Genomic DNA, 25068 nt, shown 5'->3' on the forward strand with positions numbered 1-25068 from the left:
AATACACTCTCCATATGGGTTTATAATCAAAGAATACACTCTCCAAATGTTTATAATCAAAGAATACACTCTCCATCTTGGTAAGAAGCCTTTAGGAGAGCCCAAAGCAAAGCCATGAGAGCGGACAATATCATACGTCGCGCCAAAATAATAATAATAATTTTTCATAATTATTTCAATGTTTAGATGAAGAAATTATGACTAATATTTTATTTTTTTCTTTTTTTAATTTGATAGATAGTTATCAATGCAATAATATTTCCACGGGGCGTACTTTTTCAATCGTGCCGCATCGTGATATTGACACACTCACATCAAGTCTTGAGGAGAATCCAAACCTCATATTCATATTTTGCCCTGCTTTATGGCTGTGTCAGACCTTAGGCAAGATTTGCTTTCACAAATCGAACATCACTTGTGCATAATCTAAATTTGTTCGGGCACACACACTGCCTGCACATTCATGTTCAATCATTTGCGACACAACCAACCTACTTGCCTCTACACTAGGTCAAGTCATTCGGCTCAACCTTGCTTATACTCGTGGCTAAGGTCTCTCAATGCCACATCACATCCAACATCATCTTGGTTCCCAATTAACATAGCCCTCATGTCTTGACGCCATCCCAAGTCACGGGGCATCGTCGGCCATAGTAGCTCACTCGGTCATGCAATCGAGAACGGGCCCACGTTTTGTTCATAATCTCAGACATCACAAACATCCATCCATTCGAGTTCAATCGAGGCATTGGCCCTCCCAACCCATGTGTCGGAGGTTGGATTATATATATATACATGTGTTAGAGGTCCAAATTTCCAGCCCATGTATACACATAAAACTTAACAGACAACCTCAACCGAAAACATAAAATTGTCAATCCAAACACAACTGTAGCTAATACCGTCCTGGAAAGCTAACATTTCGAGTAACACATATAACAGATCAGAACCTTATAAAACAAGTAGGATGAAAGTGAAAACTATAAACATATTATGAGAGGGACAAAGAACAGTTGTGAAGGTGAAATTTCTTCAGCTCAAAGTTCCAAACAGTTCAGCATAATGTTTGTAGAGAAGGAAACTGGGTATCTATCTGTTTAGATTTAGCAGACCATATAATCACCAGAGATATCTATAATGAACTATCAATAGCATCTAAATGAGTGAACAACAATTTGGGCAATTTGAATAAACAGCAGCACAGATCAATCTATCAAAAAGAAAAAAAAAAAAAGAATGTTTTCGTGCACGACCAGATTCTCTTAAGGTGTTAACTTTTCAGATAAGTACATGGAAAGTTTCTCCCTCGTGATCGAAGCAGTATTGTCAACGAATTTGCAACTTTGTTGTCGGTAACTCGGATCGTGATGATGAGACAACGGCATTTCGTCTTGCATCTCGTCCTCCATATCGATCATTATATTGTGAAGTAAGCAGCAAACAAGAATGATCCTTGGTAGCTTATGTTTATCAGGCTTCCACATTATCCCTTTAATGATCTTCCACATCTCTTTCAACCTTGTCAATGCCCTTTGAGCCACCAACCTGGTACTGAAATGGCGCTTATTGAACTCGGTCTGGTAATCTGCAAGGCCTTTCCCTTGGTAAGGAGTTAGTAGCCATGGCAACAGTGGAAAGCCAGAGTCTCCTATAATATACTCTCCTAGTTCTGAACTTTCTGAGAGATTCATCTTCTTTCCGTTCAACCGCTCGCCATCTTGTGAACGTTTGAAAAAACCTGAGCTTTCAAGCACGAGTGCATCGCTTAAGCTTCCTGGCCAACCTGTTATGATGTCACAGAATCTCATTTCTGGATCTACAATCACTTGCAAGATCATGCTGCAGTTTTTCTCGCGATCAAGCCAGACGCCATTTGCAGATTCTGTCGTTGGCAAAGTCATCATAATGTGCGTCGTTTCGATTACACCGCAACAATTAGGTAGACCTCTGATTTTCTGGAACTTGGACTTTATCTGATCCATATCTTCTTCTGTCGAAGGCCACGAGAGATGGCGGATGCCTTTCTCTTCCATTGCCTCCACAAAACGCCATGTTATTTGAGAAACTGATGATTGATTCATTCCAAATGAGTCACCAATATTTGATAATGATTCACCGGAGCAAAGTCGCCTAAGAGCAACGGCGACTTGGTCGTTTAGAGACAAAGGCTTGCCGTTTAAATCGGTAAAATTTGAGGTTTTAGCCATCATAGCTTCCTTAACAAGAGAACAGATATAGCTGAATGTTTTTCTTGAAATTTTGAAAACTGACTCAAATTTTGTGTTCTTGGACTGAGATAATGGTCCTGATTGGAGGCAAAAACAAGGATAAAACTCATAATCAGTCCCTGCTGCAAATGTTCTGCTACTAAGAAAAGGCATTGTACTTTTTCAGATATGACAGACAGAAAGAACAACTGACAATATCAGATCAATATATCCAACTCATTGATCACCGAACAAAGATAAAGTAAAATTTTGTGAGCATAACGCCAGAAGAAATGCTGTACTTATACTCGATGCGACGATAAAATTCGACAAAGACATTGTATGAGATCCTACATTGGTCGGAGATGGGAACAAAACATTTTTTACAAGGGTGTGAAATCTCTCCTGAACATACGCGTTTTAAAACTTTGAGAGGAAGTCTGGAAGAAAAAGTCCAAAGAAGACAATATTTGCTAGCGGTGAGCTTAGACTATTACAAATGGTATCAGAGTCAGGCACCGAGCGATGTGCGAACGAGGACACTGGGCGCCCAAGAGGAGTGAATTGTGAGATTCCACATTGGTTAGAGAGGGGAACGAAGCATTATAAGAGTGTAAAAACCTCTCCCTAATAGATATGTTTTAAAACCTTGAGGGGAAGCTCGAAAGGGAAAGCCCAAAGAAGATAATATCTACTAGTGGTGGGCTTGAGCTAGTACAAATGGTATTAGAGTCATGCACCGGACGGTGTGCCAACGAGATGTTGGGCCCCAAGGGAAGTGGATTGTGAGACCCCACATTGATTGGAGAGGGAAACGAAACATTCTTTATAAGGGTGTGGAAACCTCTCCCTAACATACGCGTTTTAAAACCTAGAGGGTATCCCAAAGAAGACAGTATCTACTAGTAGTGAGTTTGGGCTATTACACATAGGTCCACATATTTAGTCAAATCCATAGTCAAATCCGTTGGTTTTAAGCTAAAAGTAAAGATTTACTTGTTGCATCATAAATCATGGCCAGAACAAAGTAACTGCTAAATGTGTACCCAACATTTCAGAACCATGGAATATCAAAATATAAGAACTGATATCTAGTGAAACTAGACTCCAGCATGCGTTAAAAGCTCATCTAGTCTTCTTGCTTTACTAACATCTAACAAAACCTACCCACTTTGATCATGTTGTTAGGTCCTCTGGAGTACCAAAATCAAATATTGAGCACTTAGCCATATCAGTAGGTTGAAACAAATCTTATAATACCTAGAAGAGATCCATTTTCTATGAACTTCTATGCATTGTAGCATTACTACATTGACTCGAATCGAAACTTAAACATACCCGTTTCCAAGATGCCTCTAAAACAACCAGATAAAGATATTTATAGTCATCCTTCCATTTCTATGCATAAACAACAGCAGACCATAAAAAACACATACTTGAAGTTGAATATTGTTCATCCCCCGCCCTTCTTCTTCATCTTCCATTTCTCAGACACTGCCTTCTTACAAATGTCAACAGATGACTGATTCTAACTTCAAGGTACTATATATTCAGAGTGATATCTTTAATACGAATCAATAAAGAATAAAACGAGCATTTTGGATCACATTAGACTCAATTCTCTAAAGATGTTTATTGCTGTGAGATCGCACATCGATTGGAGAGGGGAACGAGTGCCCGCAAGGACACTAGGCCCCGGAGGGGGTGGATTGTGAGATCCCACATCGGTTAGAGAGGGGAACGAAGCATTCTTTATAAGAGTGTGGAAACCTCTCCCTAGTAGACACGTTTTAAAAACTTTGAGGGAAAGCCGAAAGAGGACAATATCTACTAGCGGTGGGATTGGGGCCGTTCCAGTGACCAAAGCTCAAAAAAGTAGGAGCAGCTAAGAAATAATTAATATTTCAACAATTCAATGAGAAAAAGAAGAACATCAGAACACAACACAGTTAACACTCTATAAACCAGCTAAGTGAGTAGCCACAACTTGTACACATCAATTATCAAATGAACTAACATATCTAAGCTAATATCTGCTGCTAAACAGGGTTGATCCATCTCCATGCCCATAGGATCACTTCAACAGGCTGCCCCTTCTAACCCTCTCAATGTTATTAGGAACATATCATGGTTCTATAATTGCAGGCATCAAAGATATATGATTATTAAACACTACATTCCACCACCGTCCAAAAAGCTCACCAAACAGCAAAAGAATTCAACGGAGAGACCCAATAAACAGAAAGCAACTAAGAGCAATAACAATGCACAAATTCAAGTAGAAGAGAAGCAAAAAGTGGTTTACCAGTAATCCTCTGTGAGAACTCATCCCACCAATCCAAGGGCTGTGGCTGAAACGACAGTGAAGCAGCAGCGAAGACATATTGGACAACCTTTTTCTGTGCCTTCTTCTGCTTCTTCCTCTTGAACCCTCTAATGGGTCCCATTAGAAACTCGAAAAAGAAGCAAAGATGAGGCAAAAGAAGAAACACCCACAAGAACCCACGAAGAGAATCGAAGAATACGATAGAATTCACATAAAGAAAAACGCTCAAATTCGAAATTTATGAAACAATAACTCAAAAGGAAAGGAGGGGTTCAAGTATTTGGGTTAAAAAGACATGATGGGTATTGATGGGTATGTGTGTATTTCCTCTGGTTTTGATTCCAAAGCATGCAATGATGAATGGAAGAAGATGGAATAGAAGTTTAGAGGAAGGCAATGGAAGTTGTAAAAAGAAAGAGAAGTGATGCATTGGCCAATTCATCATGTTGAGGGAAGCAACAAGTCGTGAAAAAATATAAAATATATAATAAAAAAAATCTTTCCTTTCCTTTTTCTAATTTTTCCCTCTTATGATAATCTTGATCTAATCTAAATGATTATCAAATTCAAACCCGTACATTCTAATAATTGGGTTTTTATATATTGTGATATTGTAAAGGTGGGTGAATTTGAAATTAGTGATTAAACAATATTTTATTTGTTATGTAAAAAGTTTTAAATTGGTAGAACACATTTCAAACATGGAAGTTTAAATCTTCATTCTCCAATTTGATGTACTGAATTTTTAAAATTATACTATTCAAAGATTTTATTTTATATGAAATTTGTTTTTTTTTTTAAATCAAAAAAGTTATTTACCCACCAAAATTTTAAAATTAAATTGTATTTGATTTGAATTTGAAATATGTATTAAGGCCTATATTAATGGAGGGGACATTTGATATCTCTTGGTTGAACTAATTTTTAATAGATGATTATCTATATAATATTTATTTTATTTTATTTTTTATATTTTAGATTTTGTATATCATTTTATTTCATGTCACAAATTTATTTGTTTGAATTTTTAAACAAAATTTTTCAGAATTTTAACAATTATTCAGAATTCACATATTAACTTTCATAGTTTGGTGGGAAGTATGTAGTTTTCTGGCAAATTTCCCATCCAAATATGGTGAATGGGTTTTGGCACGAAGAGATAGATTGTGTATGTTGAGGATTGTTGAAAAAAGAGTCTCACATCGACTAATTAAAGAGTTGATCATGAGTTTATAAGTAAGGAATACATCTCCATTGGTATGAGGTCCTTTGGAGAAACCAAAAGAAAAGTCACGAGAACTTTACTCAAAGTGAGCAACAATATCATACCATTGTGTAGAGTAGTGGTTCCTAAGTAGAGTGTAGAGATCCGGAGAAAAAACAACATCAATTTTTTTGACAACTTTCTTAGCCCACGATCGATCAGATGGATGAAGTTTCAACAATGTAAATAATTTAAATATAGTTGCACAAAATAACACATTTAAACATGCAAATTCATGAAACTGTAAGCACTTTGAAGATCATTCTAAACTTGTCCTTACTTGATCTAGCCGGAGTTTCGAATCAAGAAACAAAGTTCCTAAAACACACTATTTTGGACTCGAAATGAAGAAGAAAAAAAAAAAAAAAAAGGTACCCAGATGAGATGGCAATATCCAATGAAAGAATAATCTGAATTTGTATAAATATATTTTTCCAAGTCAGATTAGATTATATTAACCTTTCTGTAAGTGATTCAAATCATCAGATTACAATAGCATACAATGCAAGAAAAAATCTCAACAGTCCAATTTTGCTGCACACAAGAAACAAAGAGAGGGCATTGATTGTACTAACTTGCAATTGAATCCGCAAGCAGCTTCTTTGGGCAGTTGGAAGAAAGATGGCCTTTTTCACCACATTCGTAGCATGTTCTTCTTCTTATCTTACCACTTACAGAGCTTAATCCAGTTCCAGCTTCCTTCATTTCAGGCACAGGTTTTGGTTGCGTTTCTGGATGTGTTTCTGTTTCTATTTCTGTTTCTGCTGCTGCTGCTGCTGCTTCTCCTCCTCCTCTTTCTGTTCCTTTCTCCGGAACCGCGCATCTTACCTTGACAGGTCTGCCATGAATTGTCTCCTGGTCTAACTTGAGCGCGGTTTTTAACGAGACACTGTCGGAGAAATCCACGTGGGCATAGCCACAAAACTCCCCTGTCCCTTGTCCATGCCAAAACGTATCCATGCAATGTTACAGTGAGCGAAGAGTTTCTTCAGATCATCCTCAGTTATATCCCACGACAGATTCCCAAGATAGATTCTGTTGTAGCCTTCCACGATTCCCAGAGAGAAATCGACTGCTTTACTCGTTCGAGTTCCCTTGTAGTAGGGCTGTACTTTAAGGAAGAGGCCCCCCCTACATAAGAAATAATTTGTAATAAGATGGTGGAAAAGGACAGAAAGTATAATGGCGACATGATATCAAATTGTTCATATTCTCACATGTCAGCTCCATCCATGGCTAGTGCTCGTTTTGCTGCAGCTTCGGTCTGCAAATGGTACACAGTGGTAAGGTAACTCGAAAACTAAAGAAATCTGACCTCCAGAAATCCAAAATTCAGTAAAATTGTAATCCCCACACCAGCCCCAACACAACTCTGGTAACTATTTCTATTACAAAGAAGAACACACCAGCAATATTTGATACTTTTTCAACACTGATGGAATCTTGACTGATTCTAGCTTAAAAAGCCAAATGAAGCAGACTTACAAGATGATATGCTAGATACTAATTATATGCTCATATGAATATTCTTTAATAATGTTCATATACGTCTTGGTCCTTGGCTAAACTTTGGAAATCTTAGTGTCATAATGCCTTATAAATCCGCATTTTCTAACCTCAATTAACTTCAAAAAGGACCCAACACTTGCACTCATTCACTCTCAGTAAGCCTATGATCTTAGAACAAAGTATAAATCATGAACCATCTTCAAGAGTTGATTGATCTTAATAGCTACTAAGAGGAATAAAAGTTCATATTAATCAGATTACCATACCTCGAAACTTAATATTGCAATGCCTCTGAATTTGCCACTCTCTGGAAACTTCATACAATCAACTTCGGTTATAGTGCCACAGCTTTCAAAAAAGCTACAAATATCGTCCTCAGTTGAATAATATGGAATGCCTCCAACATACTCTTTTGTAGCCACCATTTTCACTTACTTCACTGGGGAATATTGCAAGAACACAAGTAAATTTATGTGATCAAAAGGGAGGGAGGGGGCAGCACTAATACATCTATCAGTCTGGATAATACAGATTGGACTAAGACATGATACCATTACAAATTCCTCAGATCAGTATATTAAACACATAATTAGCTCTTTAGGCATTGTTGTGTACACAATATCTACAAAGGAACTAACACAAGAGAAAGAGATTTGAAGCTTCATCAAGCACAAGTCATTCCTTAATCAACAATTTCATATTAGTAATACAGTTTCTTCCTCCTCGAGAATTAACAGTAAATAACCACAGACAAACCATTTCCAGATGAACTATGATTAATTCATTATGAAGTTTTCGAAAGGAAATGCTAAGCTACTGAGATATATAAGAGATGAACATGAACTACCTGCCTATATTATTCTGAGTTTCTTCAAGCTGCCGTTTCACTTCATTCCCAGCTACATCTCCCTGCTTCTCCTTCTCCTCCTCGCCACTTTTTGCCTTCTTATTACTCTTCTTCTTCTTCTTCTTCTTCTTCTTCTTCAACTTCTTGGCCTTCTCATTATCCTCTTCCAACCCATCAACCACTTTTTCTCGTTTCGCTTCCTCTTCTTCTCTCTCTTCATCTCTCCCAATCCCTGATCCTCATATTCCTTCTTCTCATCCTTATTCCCATCCGACGCTGTCGAAATAACCGATTCTCTTCGTTTCTCTCGCTTGGACAATCTAGGTCCATGGCGAGTAGCGGTTCCTAATAGCTCTTTGAGGGTTTCTCGCCGAGATTCTGTATCCGGTTCACCGGAAGCATCAGCGTTGGAGTGTTTGCCGGCGACTGATGAAATTAACGATTTGGCTAGCTTTTCTCTCAATTTCTGCTTCAACTTTTTGTTCGACAAAACCATGTTCACAGTCGCAGAATCATAAACGGACGCAGAGATCAAATCAGCCAAAGAAGCAAACCAGAAAGGTCTACTGAAATTCGAGTTCGAGAGTTCTACGATTTTACCCACTAAAACCTATTTCCAGCGCCTGAGGTTTATATCTTAATTTAATTGTTCTAATCATTGATCGTTGAGGTTTAACCATAATTTAAATTTCGACCAAACTTTTTTTAAAAATAAAGGTCAAGCTCGGATGCGCTGATAGTTTCGCCAGAAGATCGGACAGTAGTGATCGACCGTGATCACAGGCAACGCTAAATTCTTCACCGCAAGACCGCGAGTGCACCAGCCGAGAATCGAACCCGGGTCTGTACCGTGGCAGGGTAATATTCTACCACTAGACCACTGGTGCTTCTTGAAATATTGTGATTATATTATTTAAATCATTTGAAGTTTTGATAAAAAATGATTTTTTCTTCTTTTATTTTTTTAATTTGATTGTCTAAGCTTTGATCACTCCTCCTCTCCAATTGGAACTTAGCTTCAATAATCTTATTGAAACGTTTCAAAGTTTATAAGTATTTTTTTAAGATAAATTATAAAGTTAATGTGCATTTTTATTATTATTTTGTTAGAAACGATTTTAGTCATATAACAAGTTGATTCTCACGAGTCATGATTGTTTAGTTGCATGACAACTTAGTTTGTGACTTTTAATAAATAACAATTTAGGTAATTTAGGTATGTACTTTGGAATACATAGATTATTAATAATGTATTTGTTTTTAATACAAGGATATAAAGATTTAACATTCGACTTCAAAACTTCAAAAGAACGAGTACATGTCAATTATTTATACATTTGAAATAAATAAATTTGTAAATATTTACATTTACATGTACATACCTAATAAAATATAATGGATAATAACACACAATTATTTTTTTAGTTTAAATAGCTTACCTATTTGTAGAAACTTAGGGAGTGGTATATAAAATGTAAAAAAGCAAAAAAAAAAAGTCTAAAAAAGGAAGGTCAGGCTCTGGTACGCTGATGGTTTCGCCAGAATACATCGGACGGTTGTGATCGACCCTGATCACAGTCAGCGCTAATTCTTCATCGCAAGACCAATTGGTTGCACCAGCCGGGAATCGAACCCGGGTCTGTACCGTGGCAGGGTACTATTCTACCACTAGACCACTGGTGCTTGTTGTTTTATTGCGATTATATTAATAAGAAGTATCATTTTAGTTGCATAAACAATTTAAAATTCGTATGTAATTTAATTGTTTATACATTTGAAATTGTACTTTGAAGTATATAGATTTATATTTATTTATATATTTTTTTAGTACAACAAATGCATGATTGAACCTTTTTTCTTCAACCGATGTATGTAAAGGAGTGACCACGAGGGAATGGGCTTTCCCGGGACCGCCTCGTCTATGTACTCGGCCCCTCTCTTGAAGATGTGCGCGCGATATGAGAAAAAAGAGCAGGTTGGGAGGAACCAATGAAACAACCGGCGATTTCTGTCTTCCTAAATTGGGAGAGCAAGAACAAGTCTCTTTTTTTTTGTGGGTGGGGAGCGGAGCCGTCAAAGAATAAACCAAACAAAATGAGATATGTACATGTTAATTATTTATACCTTTAAAAGCATAAATTTGTAAAAATTATTTATACCTTTAAAAGCATAAATTTGTAAATAGAGTAGGGATTGAATTATCTCACTTTTATTATTATTATTATTATTATTTTTTTTGTTGGTATACTCATCATCATTTTTTATAAATCTATTTTACTTCTAAATATATATATTTTTTAATTTTAATTATATGTTATTTCTATATTTTTAATTAAATGTGAATTCGAGAACAAAAAAAAAATACCATTAAACTAATAAAGACATAAAAATCTGAGGTATAAAAACCTCAACCTAGTAAATGTGTCTAAAAATCGTAAGGCTGACAAGTAACAAACTAAAACTCTAAAAATCGTAGGGGTGACAAGTAACAAACTAAAACAGACAATATCTACTCTTTCATACATCTTTTCAAATTAAAAGTTTATGGTAAAAATTAATTTCCCTCTACATTTTATTATTTAACTTAGATTAGGAAGGACCCAGATACAATGCTTCATTCAAGGAAGAAGCCAACGAACTTAAAGGGTGACCTACTACACTTGGGAAGGACCCACTATCTGCATCAATTAAAATAATGTTATTATTATGGTATTCATAGAACATATCGATCCCCGAAGACTTGCATACCATAAATTAAGAAACCAAAAAGAAGCTGTAAAGACCAAAATTCAGTAATGGCATAATGGAGTCTGAAGCAAACTATAAAGAAAATTATCGGAATTCATAATCCATCATTCCATGTATTCTGAGCAAACAAGTACCAATACATACTACAAAAAAAGCTAAATAAAACTTGGGTCCTACTGCAAAATGCTCTCCAAAATTTAAACATGTAACAATTGCAATGAAAATACTAGCAGCTTCAAGCTCTGCAGTTTATATTATACCAATCTTGTTCGCCACATCCAGAGCATCATAATCTGGAGTTAACCTAACATACGCCTTCTTCGTTCCGTCCGGCCTGCATTCCAGGAAGAATGTAGGATCATACATTAGGGCATCCAATCATTCATCATCATAATGGATCGATAATATTGAATTTGTACACGGGTTGGAGATGGAAGGGTCAAATGATAAGCACAATCAGGCCCCAACAACCATTAGATTATAGTTGATGATGAACATTTTGAAATAGAAATTTATGAACAATGTATACCTGATTAAAGTGTTCACTTTCTTGGTCTGAATGTCATACATCTTCTTCACGGCATCCTTGATCTTTTTCTTGTCGGCACGAATGTCAACAATAAAAACAAGGGTGTTATTATCCTCAATTTTCTTCATTGCAGATTCTGTGGTCAGTGGATATTTGAGAATTTGATACTGGTCCAACTTGTTCCTTGGAGTAGCACTGATCCTGGGATACTTGGGATTCCTATCCTTCTTCAATGTCTTTGGCCTATGGAATGTGACTGATGTTCTAATCTTCTTAGCCTTCTTCTTGAATGTTGGACCAGACTTCACTGCCTTGGCAGTCTTCAAGGCTTGAGCCTTGGGATCGCCCTTTTTGCTACTGTCAGCTGCAAAAGATGAGATAAAATCCCTTAAATTAAGGACAGAAACAGAGCATCCAAAGCTCAAAATTACCCAGCGCAGTTTATTAAGCTCGGATTCCACAAGTATATTCAATACATTAAGAACATGGCAAAAATTTCCTAAACCATTTCAAAATGATGTTTTTTTTTTTTTCATCAAGCAAGAAAAAAGTACAACCTAAAAGAGAGGATTTAAATCCCAAATAAACTGAAAAATCTAGATATTATTCCCTTCAGCTAACTATACTCCCATAAACCAATCACTAGTTGTTGTAGTTCAGAGCAGAAGTAGATTTCAGAAACCAGGTTTTGAATACTGGGAACGTATTTACGGCACCTAACTTCGATTGAAACAAATGGAAGTACGAATTGAAATAAACGAACATCTCGCATTCAAACAAAATCAAAATGCGGGCAAACCTTTAGGAGCCATTGCTGAAGATCCTGGACCAGAATAATCAACCTGGTCGCACAAGAAATAATCAAAACGAGAAGAAAAAACAAAAGCAGGAAGGAAGAAAGAGGAAAATATTAGCAGCAATGGCAAGAAGGAACAAGATTCATACCTTCCAAGAGAATGATGGTGAGACGGAGGTTGCAGCCGAATTAGGGTTTCTAAAAGGGAGATCTTAGATACGGCCTTCGATGGTCGATTTTGAAACTGGGCCTGACCTTTTGTTCTTGAAACTTTGGTCTTGGCCCAAGAATGTCGAAAGCAATCAAATTTGCCAGCCCACGTCAGTATTTAAACCCAATAAATTAAATTACCAATTTAATCCAAATTTAGTTTTTAAATTTTAAATATATATTCTTTTAATGTTCACCTATCTAATACACAAAATATTTCATACCATATAATATTTAAGTTTAATATATCAAATAAATTTTTCAAATTTTAAACCTTTTAACTAAAAAAACTTAAAAACTTCACACAAAATAAAATATTTGAGAATATATTAACTTCAAAAAGTTAAAAACTAAATAAACGCTAACTTAAAAATTTGTGATATTTAATATAATTAATAAAATTTTGACTTGGATTAATATTAAAGTAATGACAATTTCAAATATAAAATATATTAAAATTGTATTTTAAATAAAAAAATATTAAACTTAATTAATCTATGAAATATAACTACCGATTTTATGTTTAATATAAACTTAAAATTGTATTTTTGTCTTAAAATATATTTTTAAGGATAAATGTATTGAGTTTGTTTGAAAAAATCTTTTTAAATAGCTCAAAATTGTTGAGTTATTGTTTTTTTAATTATTTAAAAAAAACAACAATCATACATAATAGATTAATAACTAAAAGTTTATAAAATCATAAATATCAAGTTAAAATATCTCATTATAAATATCAAATATTTTTAATATAATAATAATTTAAAAGGGTAAATGAGTTACATAAATTTTACAAATAAAAAAAAAATGTCTATAACCAAATTTAATTTTATTTAAATTTACACCTAAATTATTTAAAATAGGAATGGGTAAGGTCACTCTTTTAGAGAATCAAAACTCGAGAAACAAAAATCAGAGTTAAATAGGAAAAAAAAAAAGAAATTTAACACTTCCAAATAATATATTAATAACCAAAATTCATAAACTTAAAATATAAAATAACATAAAAAACTACGAAAACAAACATAAAAGATAACATCAAAACAACAACAACAAACATAACGGTCCTGATAATACTATCATGCCATCTTCTTCCCAAGGAAAACATCTGTTAGAACTGTCTTCGACTGCATAGAAGCTCTCAAAATTTTAAGTCCCTACCAAATACAATCAAACAAAAAACAAAGTCAAGCTATCATATTTGAATACATTAAAATCACACGACAATAAAAAAATATATATTGATAATGTAAAAGATACCAAAAATTAAAAAATTACATTCACAGGTAGTAACATAATAAACATTATATAATTTAACGATGCATAACCATTGACAAAGATATAGAGCAGAACATAAGTCACCTGATCGACAGTCAGAGTGACGAGTTGTTCCTCCAAAGCATCCACGTCTTTGATCTTAAACTTGTTCAACAAAGTAACACAAGAGATAGTGGACATTGGCATGACCCTCAAATCATCCATCACCATGTAACTCACCACACCCTTAACATAACCTTCCTCTTTCTTACTACTTGTGTTGGTCGTGTTTGTCGTTGGTGGCTCCAAATAATCAAGCTGTCTGCTCATGTCATTACCACAAGATGGACATTCTTCGTTAGGATCATGGGAGTAGATAGAGCGGCATCGTTTATTACTAAAGAAACTTGGATGACTACAAAAATAAACTGTTGGCAAAGGTGGTGGATCAGCAGTGCAAGGCAACAGCATAGTAGAGCTACAAAATGACACAACTTGGGGCTTCAAAAGGTTGTCTCTAATCTGCCCATCTGCCTGAAAGTAAGTTTGGTCCAAAGTTTCAACGCTTTTATATAGATTTTCCAAACTACCAACCATGACTTGACCTTGGAGAAGCTTGCATGCAGTTCCAAGAGGAAGGGAGAGTAGATGGAAAAGAAAGTCTATCACCTTCTTGTCTGCTTCACCAAATATTACTCTCTTCCCTTTTGAGTCTATCAGAAGCTTCATTGTCACACCATTTTGAGCCATTGTTCTTATTGCTAACTAAGCTTTGATATCAACCACGTATTTATAAAGCTTTGATATCAACCCCATTAATGAAATGAAAAGTTCCAAAGGCGGCGCGTGGTTAGAATGTAATAAGTGTTATGTGCATGCATGCAACCAATTTTATTCCGCCCCTTCCAATTCCATACGGATAATTATTATACTTATGTTTGAAAATACTATTTTTGTTTTTATTTGGATATAAAAAAAATGAAAGTGAATTAAAAAGTATTCAAAAAGGTTAGTCGATGCGTTGATAGGAGATAGCACTTGTCAAGGTTCGTTCAAATTGAATGTGTAGTACCTTTCTATACACGACCCACACGTGCAAGTGTGGGCCCACTAGGCCGGCTCGCACACCCCCTAGGTCAACTGGTTGGGCTAGCTCCTCTAGATTGGCCAAAAACCCGGAGGTATTGTGACCGTCGTGCACCATGCCAAACATGATGATCATCTCATTCTCATAATGTATGTGTTTGTACTCATCATAAAGATGAAGTATCCCAATGCATGTGAACATATAATTATGCATGACGTCTCTGTACTTTTCATGTTAAGCAAAATCATGCAACACAACCTCGTTCATTCCTCATATATTAAACTAGGCAATATGCATACGTGTGGTATCATAAAACCCCTCATTTCCATACGTGTGGTAGGATGTCATAACATTTCATTGTCGAGTATATTCATATCATAGTGCAACATGACATCTCATAACATATCATATCATTGAACATAACAATCATATCAAACATATGACACCTGTAGAGACCACTGAGCAAGCGTCATCATACATAAGACAACTCTTCCAACCATGCCGATAGTAGACCCACAATTATTCTAATCGTATTGTCGCGCTATCTTCCCCCAAGGAAAACATCTGTAAGAACAGCATTGGATTGAAGAGAAGCTCTCAGCAACTTCACTCCATAAACCAAATAAAACCAAACAAAACCAACTCAACAAACAACAAAAAACCAAACATTTATATATAAAAAAAAAAAAAAAAAAAAAAAAAAAAAAAAAAAAACATCATAGGTTACCTCATCCACATTCAAAGTGACAAGTTCCTCCTCCAAACCATCCAATTCTTTGACCTTAAACGTGCTCAACAGAGTAACGCAAGAGATGGTAGACATAGGCATCACCCTCAAGTCATCCATCACCATATAACTCACCACACCCTTTACATAACCTCCCTCTTGCTTACTACTTGTGTTTTCAAATATTTATAAAGCTTTGATATTAATCCCATTCATGAAATGTAATAAGTGTTATGCAACGAATTTTAGTCGGTTCTTTTGGATTCCTCGCTGTTCTACACACGGCCTGCACGTGCGAGTATGGACCCACCAGTCGGTTCGCACACCTCATGGGCCCCTTTCTTGGTCGGGCTAGCATTCTCTGGAGCTGCTGTAGGATACCTGTTAGGAATAGTGACTGTTGCAACATTATAATAAATATAATAATCATTTATCTATCTCATAATGTACTCGTCTGTACCATCATAAAAAGAGAAGAATTCCTTGATGTATGAACAATTATGCATGAAGTCCTAACATTTTCCTTCATTATCATGTAAAACAACCCTTTCATTTTTTCTTCCTATCATATCATTTTTACCATAACTTTCCTTGCATAGATCGAGGAGTGCATATGCCAAAACATCATATTGCATGACAATCATATTATATACCTTATCATATCAAACATGTGTCATAACATAAACATATCATATCATAAATCGTGTCACAACATGATCCGTATCATTAATCATATTACATCATAATTTATATCATGTCACTCATATATCATATCACTTACATGTTGTTAGGTATATCATATCATTCACATATCATATCGTAAACATATCATTTCACAACCTTTCAAACCATGGGGCACGTGTCATCATACAACATATAAGTTCTAAATGATCCGATAGTAAGACCACTTACTTGGTTGACCTTAACCAGTGTTTTCCCTGTAAGTTTGAATTCATCCTCCAAAGTTGCTCCAAATATCGTCAGGAGTTGTTTTGTATTAAACCGTCCATCTCGCTTCATTACTAATTCACTTTTCTAATTTAATTTAACTTGAGGTTCGGAAATAGTACATTATACTGACCTCAATTACCTCTATTAGGTCAAAATTAGATCAGAAAGGTCGGTGTCAAAAATGTCTAACCATGCCGAATACCATTTTTTTTAGCCGGGGGACTGCACGTAGACTATCCGCTGGAGCCGAAAGACTCGGCGTCTGCAGAAGTGACACGTGTCACTTAGAGACTTTGACACGCGTAACTTAAGGACGTTGACACACGTGCAGGTCTTAGAGCAGGTCAAGGGTTGTTACAAAGAACGCGCAAGGCTGCGTAGTGTTTAGTGGGTTGGGCCTAATTGGGCTTGAAAGCAGGTTTTTGGGCCGAGTAAAAAGGTTCTAGGCTACTGGACTAGAATGGACTAGGTATTGGTTGCTGGTCTTTGGGTTTGGATTCGACCCCATGGATCATACTTCTCCACCCAACTCGCCGACGTCGTTTACATCGCCGTTATCGATCTCCTCAGTTCAATGCAAGTCCTGCTTGCGTCGTCTCACAGACCCACACTGTTGTAACGTTTCGGTAAACCTACAGCTTAATCCGTTTAATTTCCAGTTTTTTCCGACGGAATCCAGACGCACCGGCGGCGAAATGAATAAAACAAGGCCAGGGTAGTTGCATATAAAATTTGTTTTCTTGACATTTGGGTTCGTGTCGATTAAGGTTTTCAGTCAATCTCATATATTCCTATCATGTTCTTCGACAACTCCAGACAAATGTTGTTCAACAAGGGAATTTCAGAACAGGGTGTGGAATTTTATATAGAATTCAAATGAGTAGTTAAGAAAGAAAGATAACCTAACCAAAAAACAGAGAGATGACAAAACCACAAAGCCGACCAGTAGCAGATGGTCAAACCCAGATATTTAAATGTCTAATTAAACATAGAAGACATTAACTATATTGATAAATGAAATAAAAATAGACGACATAGCATCATGACGGCTTGAATAAAACCATGGAAACCAACAATCTTAGCACGCAGAGCAGATCTCTGAAAACAAGTTTGGTCCAAAGATCCATTGATTTCATATACATTTCTGAAACAACCTTAAATTCCTTGACAAGGGGGGAAGCTCACATGTATCTCCAAAAGTTGTCAGCACCCATGCTCATCTTTTTATACCATAACTTCTTCCACCACTGTTATAAATTAATAAACATTGGAGAACAGATTCAAATGAGGTAGTAGGACTAAAAGTTAATTATTCACCAAAAAATTCAATTATTAGAAGGGTATTGATATTGTAGAATATACGAGAAACAATTGTAAAAATACCAGAGGATTGTGGAAAGTTGATCCTGGAAAGAAACAAGTCGCTCAGGACAGTGGTTGATTGTAGAGAAGTCCTTAGAAGATTCAAGCACTACAAAACCCAACATAACATAAACAAAAATTCAAATGGTTATGAAATGAAGAGAGAAATATAAGCAACAAAAATGTTGGATCACATACGTCATTCATGTCCATATCGATAACCTCCACGCCAAGCTGCCTAACATTCTCCAAATTTAGCCCATAAAACATGGTGCAAATGGAGATAGTGGAAGAGGGCAATGGTTTAACAGTAAGATCATCCATCACAATGTACGTAACAGTCCCCCCTTTCAAAAAATCTCCCACAATGGGTCGTGCCTCATTAGGTTCGGACACATATGATGCAGGGCTAACCATCTTACAGTGGCATTTGGGACATTCAATATTATATGTAGCACTAAAACTATAACGACAGTAAGAATTATTAGAACATGCATAATAGGTCTTTGGTCCTGAAGAAGGATCGTTTTGCAAGAGTCTTAGGATCTGGGATTGAGTAATGGGCGTTGGGAGGTCGGCCTTTAACTGATTTTGGTTATAATATGTAATGTTCAAGGTCTCCAAGCTGCGGTAGAGACTTCCAAGTGAACCAACCATGGGGCTGTCTTGGCCGGTGGAGAGCAGCTTGACGACATCTTCAACAGGAAGTCGAAGTATGGCGAAGATGACATCGAAGAAGTTCTTGTCGGCTTCAGCATATAGGATTTTCTTCCTCTTTTTGTCTATGACAAGCTTAAAACGCACTAGGATTTCAGTTTGGTTTTGAATAGACATGGTTTGATACTTGGGTTTTACTGTTCTCATTGGTTTTTTGTTTGACGCTTCGATTACAGAGATTCTGAATATGGATGGGGAGATAGGTATGATGATGCATGCAACCCTTCATTATTTCTTTTTTCTTGGAAACCCCTGTTGTACTGTAAAATCATTAAATAAGAAAAATAAATGCTTTGAATTTTCATTTGGTCCCTTCCCAAGGTTCAAGTTTTCACTGTCTAAACTTAGGGGGAGAGATGTGAAGAAATTCAGACTCTCAATAAAAGGTCATGATCTCCTTGAACAACCATATGAACATTTTCGGTCTAATGATCTACAAATGTCAAGTAAAGTTGATATCATGAGAAACTATATGTCTAACCATCGCTTGTCTAAATCAAACGAGTCATTTGTAAGGTTGGTTGCAACAGGAAGATGATAGTATTGAACGCCTAGAAGCAATATTGGTTGCAAAAGGACCATATTAAAACTTATGGGTCTACACAGAGACATATTCATATTCGCCTATAGCAAAGATAAATACTATATACTGCTATATACTGCTATATACTGGAATAAAGGAAGAGTACGTGAATGAGTTTGAATGAGTGAAAGTTAAGAAATGTGTAAATAGGATTTGATGTGAACCTCGGTACCCGATTGTCGGGTTTCCATTCATAGACATTCAACATAGCTTCAGATTGAGAGAAGAGAAAGGAAGCCAAGAGGAGTTAAAGAAAGATTTGATTGATCCTATTAAGAAGCCAAAAGTCAATAACGTATGCGGGGCCAGGGCCTTTCAGCAAACTGTTTACAAGATCAAATATGAATTACGGGGAGGGGTGGGTGTGACAGCTCTGTACAACTTGTTAAGGCTTTTGCTATAAACGACTTGGATTTTCAAGAGTCTCCTGCAAACAAAGCAACCAATGTCCAAAAATCAATCAAAACTCAGCTTCTCATGGACTCATCAGAAGGCTAACAAAATAGAATGATCTAACTTAAAAGGGCTCATTTAGACACTAAGTGTTTTGTGAAGGCTCTTTTATTGGTTAGTTCTTGTTTTTGTTGCCCTCTTTTCTAATGTCGACCGACTAACATGACATTCGGCAGGATTAGATTAGTTTTATCTCCAAATTATGCGACCTTATCAACAGACTACATGATTAATTCATTCCTAATCAGGCCAACCCTCAAAAAATTAACAAGGGATGGTCCCATCATTGAAGTGCATGGTCCAACCCAATAGAAAGCCATTAAAAACTATAGAAAGCAGTAAAAGAAAAACAAAGTGAGAACAAGGCTAGGATTGCAGCAGCAGAGAATCAAAATAGTCAAACAATGTCCAGCATGCTTACCTCACTCATTTTCGGTAAATGACTAAGTAGCATGGCTTGCTAAGCCAGCTCGACAATCGAATAATCTTCGTTACCAAATCAAGGGAATGTATCTTAGCAGCGGGGCTACAAAAGACTCAATCGTGCAAGAAATTCCTCAGATTCTTCACCTTCTTTAACGATCTGCTTTCACAAGAAATTTGTAGGGAAGATCAAAACATACATCATATATGGGGAAATGGATCAAAAACAACAAAGGCATAAACCCATAACATGTTGAGGAAAATTAAGCTACAAAGAACAATTCATTGTCACTACTATTTAGATGGTGCCTTGCACAACTCCAGGCCATTTCTATTTCCATGAAGAACATATTTTCGAGAATTAGACACAGAAATATTGTGGGTGAATTAGGGAGAAAAACAGTCAACGAATATATGCACCACACCCACAAAGTTTTGGCATTTGAAGATTTAGAGCAATAAAACAATATTTTTTCCCTCCTTCCTAGATTAACAGCAGAAGTTTCAAAAAAAAAAAACGATCCAAGTATCGTAGTAAAACAAAAGAATACGGTCCAAAGTACCTTAATTTCTGTATTTTCTGGCAGACCTATTTCAGTAAGCACATATTGGCCAACTTTAACCCAGTCTATCTTTTCTACATCAACCAAGTCTTTGTCCCTCTTTACTTGAATCGGAGATAAATCATGGTCAAAAGAATTTCCTACCCAAATATACAGCATCATGTCATCCTTCTTGCCTAAATACCTACTTGGAGAGAAAATCACTACGGCAGCTTTAGAATGAAGGTAACTTGTGTCAAAAGCTGCAATCTTTGCTAACTCCGGCCAACAGTATACCATTGGTTGGACAAACTCAGCATCTTGCTTCCCATTTGACACAGTGGATACCATGCCTTCTTCAAAATGTTTTGGATAGCTTTTCCATGAACCAGCTGATTGTCCAGCAACTTCAGTTTCGACCTGGCTCGTGGCCATGCAACCTACCCGTACATCCATTCCATTTTCGATATTCTTGAAATTCTGAGTGGAACTTGTTTGTTCATCTTCAACATTATCCATAGGCTCTGAGCCCTTTTTCATATTAAATGATGCATCAAGAGAGAAAGAAATCTTGTTTTTCCTCTTACCATCTTCTTGAGTGGCAAGAAACCTTGAGGCACTATTTGTTGCTCTGATTTTACAAGGCATTGTAGGCAATGTCAGAGATTTTGCACTACCTCGGCGTTCTGCAAGAGAAGGTGAGAACTTTTTGGATGGGAATGAGAATGACCGAGAACTTGATTCCAAAGGGACTGCATCACGAGTTTCTGGACCATCGGGCATCGATTCTAAGGAACTATTGGATGAGATAAGATGCATGTTAGAAAAACTAGATAGAGTTGAAGAAACTTGAACTGTAGGTGAAGAAGCAGAAGGAGAATCTAAAGAGGATTCTGAAAAATACTTGGTACTTGAACTTGAACTTGAACTTGAACTTGAATCAGAAGAAAGGGAGTCTGGCGAAAGATGGATAGGCGAAGAAGATGACGAAGACAAAGAAATTGCTGAAGGCGATGAAGGTTTTGCAGAAAAATGCACCATCATCAACGAGTCAGAATAGACCCTAGAGAGCGATATCCGTGGAGCTGATACAAACTCTCTCATATTTCCAGAGGCAAACTTACGCCTAAGCATACTCCAACTGCTTTCTCTGACAGGAAGATGGGTTTCATGCTCATTCTCAGATGAAGGAAATGGAGGAACGAAACCACCAGTAATAGCCTTCTGGAAAATTTCAAAATCTAAATCATAGGAATCAACTCTCCTCTCCCCTGGATAAGGCTTAGCTCTTAATTCCCCAAGATTAATTTTACTGTTAGATTTATCCATTAAAGGTAACAGGTTTGCAAAAGAGTCCCAAAAGTTGGCTGGTTCTTCCCCTTCTTTAATTACATAAATAGGCCCATGCACCTTCTCATATCGAACGATTTGCACAACAGCTCCCCTCGCATCTCTTTCCATGATTGCTTCACAGTTCTTACCAATCCAAACAAATATGGCAGAGGGTACATGAATGATAAATGCACCTCTAGAATCCAGAGATGAGGTAGAAGGATCATTTAACATTTTGGGGACCAAATGCAAAGGATCATATGGCGAGTGTGGAGCAACTCTGTACATCCTCAACAGTGAACTTGGGCTAAGAGGGAAAGCATGGACCCTCTTTTGGCATTGTAATAACTGGCAAGCAAAACCCATATTGGGGTCAGCAATACCTCTTGCTGCCTTTACATATTGAAATGCATCATCAAAACTCTGCCCTTCTCTCCACATAAGATAGGCAATCACCAACGACGTCGACCGCGATACTCCCTGGCAACAATGAACAAAAACCCTTCCATTTTGTTCTCTAACATCTTCAAAGTAGTCAAAAACATCATAAAGTATACTGGTAATATCCTCAGAAGGGCTATCCTGCAACCACAAAGTTCTGTACACGAAATCATCTTTGAAGTACTCAGGGCAAACGAAACCTACACAATTCAACACATGAGTAATTCCATTCTGTTTAAGTATATCCCTATCTCGAGCAACCGCATCACCACCAAGATATACATGTTCAGCCACCTTTGAACACTCTTTGTCAAAGAAAGCAATCTTATCCCTCTTCACCAGCCCACAATTCTTATCCGGGTTTCTCTGAATTGTCGACAAATCAAGTTTCAACCTCTCGCAATTTCCTCTGCCACTTGGTGTAGGAGGCTGCGGCCACTCACCAATATCATCCGATCCCGCCTTCGGCCATTCATCTAAGCTTCGCCGAGCTATGGACAAAGGTTGTAAAGGAGGCAAACACGACCTCGCTTTGCAATGCTGCTGCGACCTTGGAGTTAATGGGGCAGGGAAAATTCGGCTTGGTCCACTGCTATCACCAAGATTCCCATTGGGGTCTCCACCTTCTCTGTTCACTTCCGGGTGGTGAAGGGAGGAACGTGATGCAGACCACGAAGCCGAGCGCCAGAACAATTTCCGATTGCCAGAGAGCTGCACTGCGGCCCCAGAAGTACCAGAGTCCTCGGAGCCCACCATGCCCGTCCAAAATCCACAGACAATAACTCAAAGAAGCCCAAGAAAGTATAGAAACCCTAATTTAACTTCTTTCACCCGGACAAAAAAATGAACATATTGCGCTGAAATCATATAAACAGATATCAAACAGTCAGACCCATATCAGATCAACATCAATAACATCAACCAAAGGGCAGTAACAAAAAATAAGTCAAAGAAAACACTTCGAAGAACTAAATTAAGTAATGCCCACGATTTATTTCATAGTTCCCAGATGAAATAAAAAAGAACCCAGAAACCAAATTGCAAGAATTAAAGAACAACAAAGAAACAACAAATCTCAAACTCTGACAACACACAACTCTTCGATAATCTACAAAAGAAGAAAAGTCAGAGCAACGACTTTGAAAAAGAGAAAGCAATTTAGAGTGCTTGATTTCTAGGGTTTGCAATGAAATCAAAGAGAAAAGAGATGAAGAGTTTAGATTTGCAACTTACAAAATCAAATGAAAGAGGAGGTGCAGTGGAGTGAGTAAGTGAGTGACTGAAAGAGATAGTGAGAGCAGAGCAGAGCAGAGACGTTTTAGTATAATCTGAGAGAGAATTAGAGAGAGACTGGCTGTGGAGAGGAAAGAGGAGCACAGGTAGAGAAAATTGCATTTAACCAGATTTCAATGTCTGGGCCCTTTCACACTTTTTATTACTCCCATTCTCCATTTAAGAATTCTCTGGCTCCATTTAAGAACAGCCCTAGAACGCAAGCCAAAACGAACCCATTTCACAAAATTCACTTCCTAACCATCGAGTTGGAGCATTCCACACCAATGGATCAACTAAATAAATATTTTAAATTAAAAAATAAATAAATCATAATGAAAATGAGTTCTTTTGAAGTGGAACGTTCTTTGTCACTCAACTCGATCAAATTCTTGTAATTTTAGTCATTTTATTGAAAATTTTTACGAGAGACTAAAATTATAATTTAGAAAATTTAAAAGGTATGGGTCTACTTTCTACCACAAAATCATGTGATATTTTGGCATTATTCAATCATTGCTTCTTCTTACTCATTTCTTTCAACCATTCTCTTTGTATTTTAATTTATGGTTGAAAAAGTCTCTCCACTTTCTTGATGAGATGACCATAAGAAGAAGATTAACCTCAACTGACCAATAAGCTTTTAAACAAAACAAAAGCATGTCAACTTGGTTGTCTCATATGCCATTTGATCCATACACAAGACAAGCCCAAAGGTCATACATGTAATTATCACTTCAAAATTTTAAGATCGGTTTTTCGGCCGTATTGTATAGAGCACTCAAGTGTCTTAGCTTATTACTAATAATAAGAAGAGGGCTCGGAAGCTGTGAAATAGTGTGATGAGATATTGATACGTACTACCTTTTTTAAGATCAAAGTTCAAATTCTCTTACTCTACTTGTCGTACTAAAAAATTGTAAATTTAACATAAAGGGGATAGGTTCTACTTCTAACTTCCTCTGCACTTCTCGACTTAAATAATACCTTAAAAACATGTAGGGTGTCACGGTCATACGTGTAACTTGTTCGTTGGGTTAGAATAAGTGTTGCACAATCATTGTCTTGTTATCATGAGAGTGAGAACGTGACATAGAGCATGAAGATTCGAACCTCTGACCTCTTGATAAAAAACAATTGAATTATGTTCTCGTTGGCATGGGAATAGGGTCACTACCCTTTTAACGTTGTTTCACCAAAATCTTCTATTAGCACCAACAGTTTGTGTGTCATAAAGAGAGCCGTGAGGATTGGTTCAAACAGTTTTCCTAGTGGATTCCTTCAAGTTCAAGTAACTTGTGATTTGGATAGGACCATAATTTCTTTGTGCAGTGGGGAAAAGGGAAACTTCTTGTGGGACTATAGAAAGACCAATTTTCAAATTTAGTCAGCAAAGTGTCCAGCCAACGTCAAGATTATGGCATGCCATTGATGTTGATGTGCCAACAACAACAAACCAAATCCAATAAATAATATCAAAACTAT

At 36.7% G+C, this 25068-nt stretch overlaps 5 protein-coding genes and 1 non-coding gene across 7 annotated transcripts; all 6 read right to left on the reverse strand.

The window, feature by feature from the left end:
• Positions 1-1009: 1009 nt before the first annotated feature.
• LOC111804801 (PIF / Ping-Pong family of plant transposase) lies at positions 1010-5138 on the reverse strand. The gene is made up of 2 exons (XM_023689597.2): positions 4513-5138; positions 1010-2305 (listed from the first exon to the last, which is right to left on the reverse strand). The coding sequence occupies exons 1-2, from the start codon at positions 4652-4654 to the stop codon at positions 1263-1265; spliced, it is 1185 nt and encodes a 394-aa protein (XP_023545365.2). The 5' UTR covers positions 4655-5138; the 3' UTR covers positions 1010-1262.
• A 1057-nt stretch (positions 5139-6195) lies between these two features.
• On the reverse strand, positions 6196-8814 carry PHIP1 (phragmoplastin interacting protein 1). The gene is given in 7 exon segments (XM_087116684.1): positions 6196-6732; positions 6735-6928; positions 7015-7061; positions 7573-7728; positions 7730-7745; positions 8154-8340; positions 8343-8814. Coding segments are annotated over 7 exon segments (1272 nt in total). The 5' UTR covers positions 8650-8814; the 3' UTR covers positions 6196-6367.
• A 951-nt stretch (positions 8815-9765) lies between these two features.
• Positions 9766-9836, reverse strand: TRNAG-GCC (transfer RNA glycine (anticodon GCC)). The gene has a single exon. It is a non-coding gene; the product is annotated as a tRNA-Gly (tRNA).
• A 1128-nt stretch (positions 9837-10964) lies between these two features.
• LOC111807095 (large ribosomal subunit protein uL23) lies at positions 10965-12490 on the reverse strand. The gene is made up of 4 exons (XM_087125595.1): positions 12376-12490; positions 12230-12272; positions 11431-11794; positions 10965-11235 (listed from the first exon to the last, which is right to left on the reverse strand). Exons 2-4 carry the CDS (start codon positions 12240-12242, stop codon positions 11151-11153), a joined length of 462 nt encoding a protein of 153 aa, XP_086981721.1. The 5' UTR covers positions 12243-12272; positions 12376-12490; the 3' UTR covers positions 10965-11150.
• A 1025-nt stretch (positions 12491-13515) lies between these two features.
• On the reverse strand, positions 13516-19198 carry LOC111807128 (uncharacterized). Its single transcript, XM_087127521.1, has 6 exons — positions 18019-19198; positions 17842-17929; positions 15834-15904; positions 15508-15561; positions 13799-14458; positions 13516-13593 (listed from the first exon to the last, which is right to left on the reverse strand). The coding sequence occupies exons 1-6, from the start codon at positions 18682-18684 to the stop codon at positions 13516-13518; spliced, it is 1617 nt and encodes a 538-aa protein (XP_086983647.1). The 5' UTR covers positions 18685-19198.
• A 165-nt stretch (positions 19199-19363) lies between these two features.
• MKP1 (mitogen-activated protein kinase phosphatase 1) lies at positions 19364-23875 on the reverse strand. 2 transcript variants are annotated; one of them, XM_023686330.2, is made up of 5 exons: positions 23545-23873; positions 21443-23168; positions 20560-21334; positions 19995-20156; positions 19364-19547 (listed from the first exon to the last, which is right to left on the reverse strand). In XM_023686330.2, the coding sequence occupies exons 2-4, from the start codon at positions 23065-23067 to the stop codon at positions 20100-20102; spliced, it is 2457 nt and encodes an 818-aa protein (XP_023542098.2). In that variant the 5' UTR covers positions 23068-23168; positions 23545-23873; the 3' UTR covers positions 19364-19547; positions 19995-20099. The 2 variants fall into 2 exon arrangements, with proteins under 2 accessions (XP_023542098.2, XP_023542092.2); XM_023686324.2 differs by having other exon boundaries at positions 20560-23168; positions 23545-23875.
• Positions 23876-25068: the final 1193 nt, after the last annotated feature.

The sequence above is a fragment of the Cucurbita pepo genome, chromosome 1 (genome assembly GCF_057944985.1).
Source record: "Cucurbita pepo subsp. pepo isolate OVF chromosome 1, ASM5794498v1, whole genome shotgun sequence".
In the NCBI taxonomy this organism is placed as follows: Eukaryota; Viridiplantae; Streptophyta; class Magnoliopsida; order Cucurbitales; family Cucurbitaceae; genus Cucurbita; species Cucurbita pepo.

What these genes read in the sequence shown, in the direction of transcription:
- LOC111804801 (XM_023689597.2), bottom strand. Translation starts at nt 4,654, where the DNA reads ATGGGACCCATTAGAGGGTTCAAGAGGAAGAAGCAGAAGAAGGCACAG. An exon ending in GTTCTCACAGAGGATTACTG is followed by an intron (nt 2,306 to 4,512) that starts GTAAACCACTTT and finishes GCCTCCAATCAG; the next exon opens with GACCATTATCTCAGTCCAAG.
- LOC111807095 (XM_087125595.1), bottom strand. An exon ending in AAAGTGAACACTTTAATCAG is followed by an intron (nt 11,236 to 11,430) that starts GTATACATTGTT and finishes CCTGGAATGCAG; the next exon opens with GCCGGACGGAACGAAGAAGG.
- LOC111807128 (XM_087127521.1), bottom strand. Translation starts at nt 18,684, where the DNA reads ATGAGAACAGTAAAACCCAAGTATCAAACCATGTCTATTCAAAACCAA. An exon ending in TCGATATGGACATGAATGAC is followed by an intron (nt 17,930 to 18,018) that starts GTATGTGATCCA and finishes TGGGTTTTGTAG; the next exon opens with TGCTTGAATCTTCTAAGGAC. An exon ending in TCACTTTGAATGTGGATGAG is followed by an intron (nt 14,459 to 15,507) that starts GTAACCTATGAT and finishes ATCAAAGCTTAG; the next exon opens with TTAGCAATAAGAACAATGGC.
- MKP1 (XM_023686324.2), bottom strand. Translation starts at nt 23,067, where the DNA reads ATGGTGGGCTCCGAGGACTCTGGTACTTCTGGGGCCGCAGTGCAGCTC. An exon ending in CAGAAAATACAGAAATTAAG is followed by an intron (nt 20,157 to 20,559) that starts GTACTTTGGACC and finishes TTGTGAAAGCAG; the next exon opens with ATCGTTAAAGAAGGTGAAGA.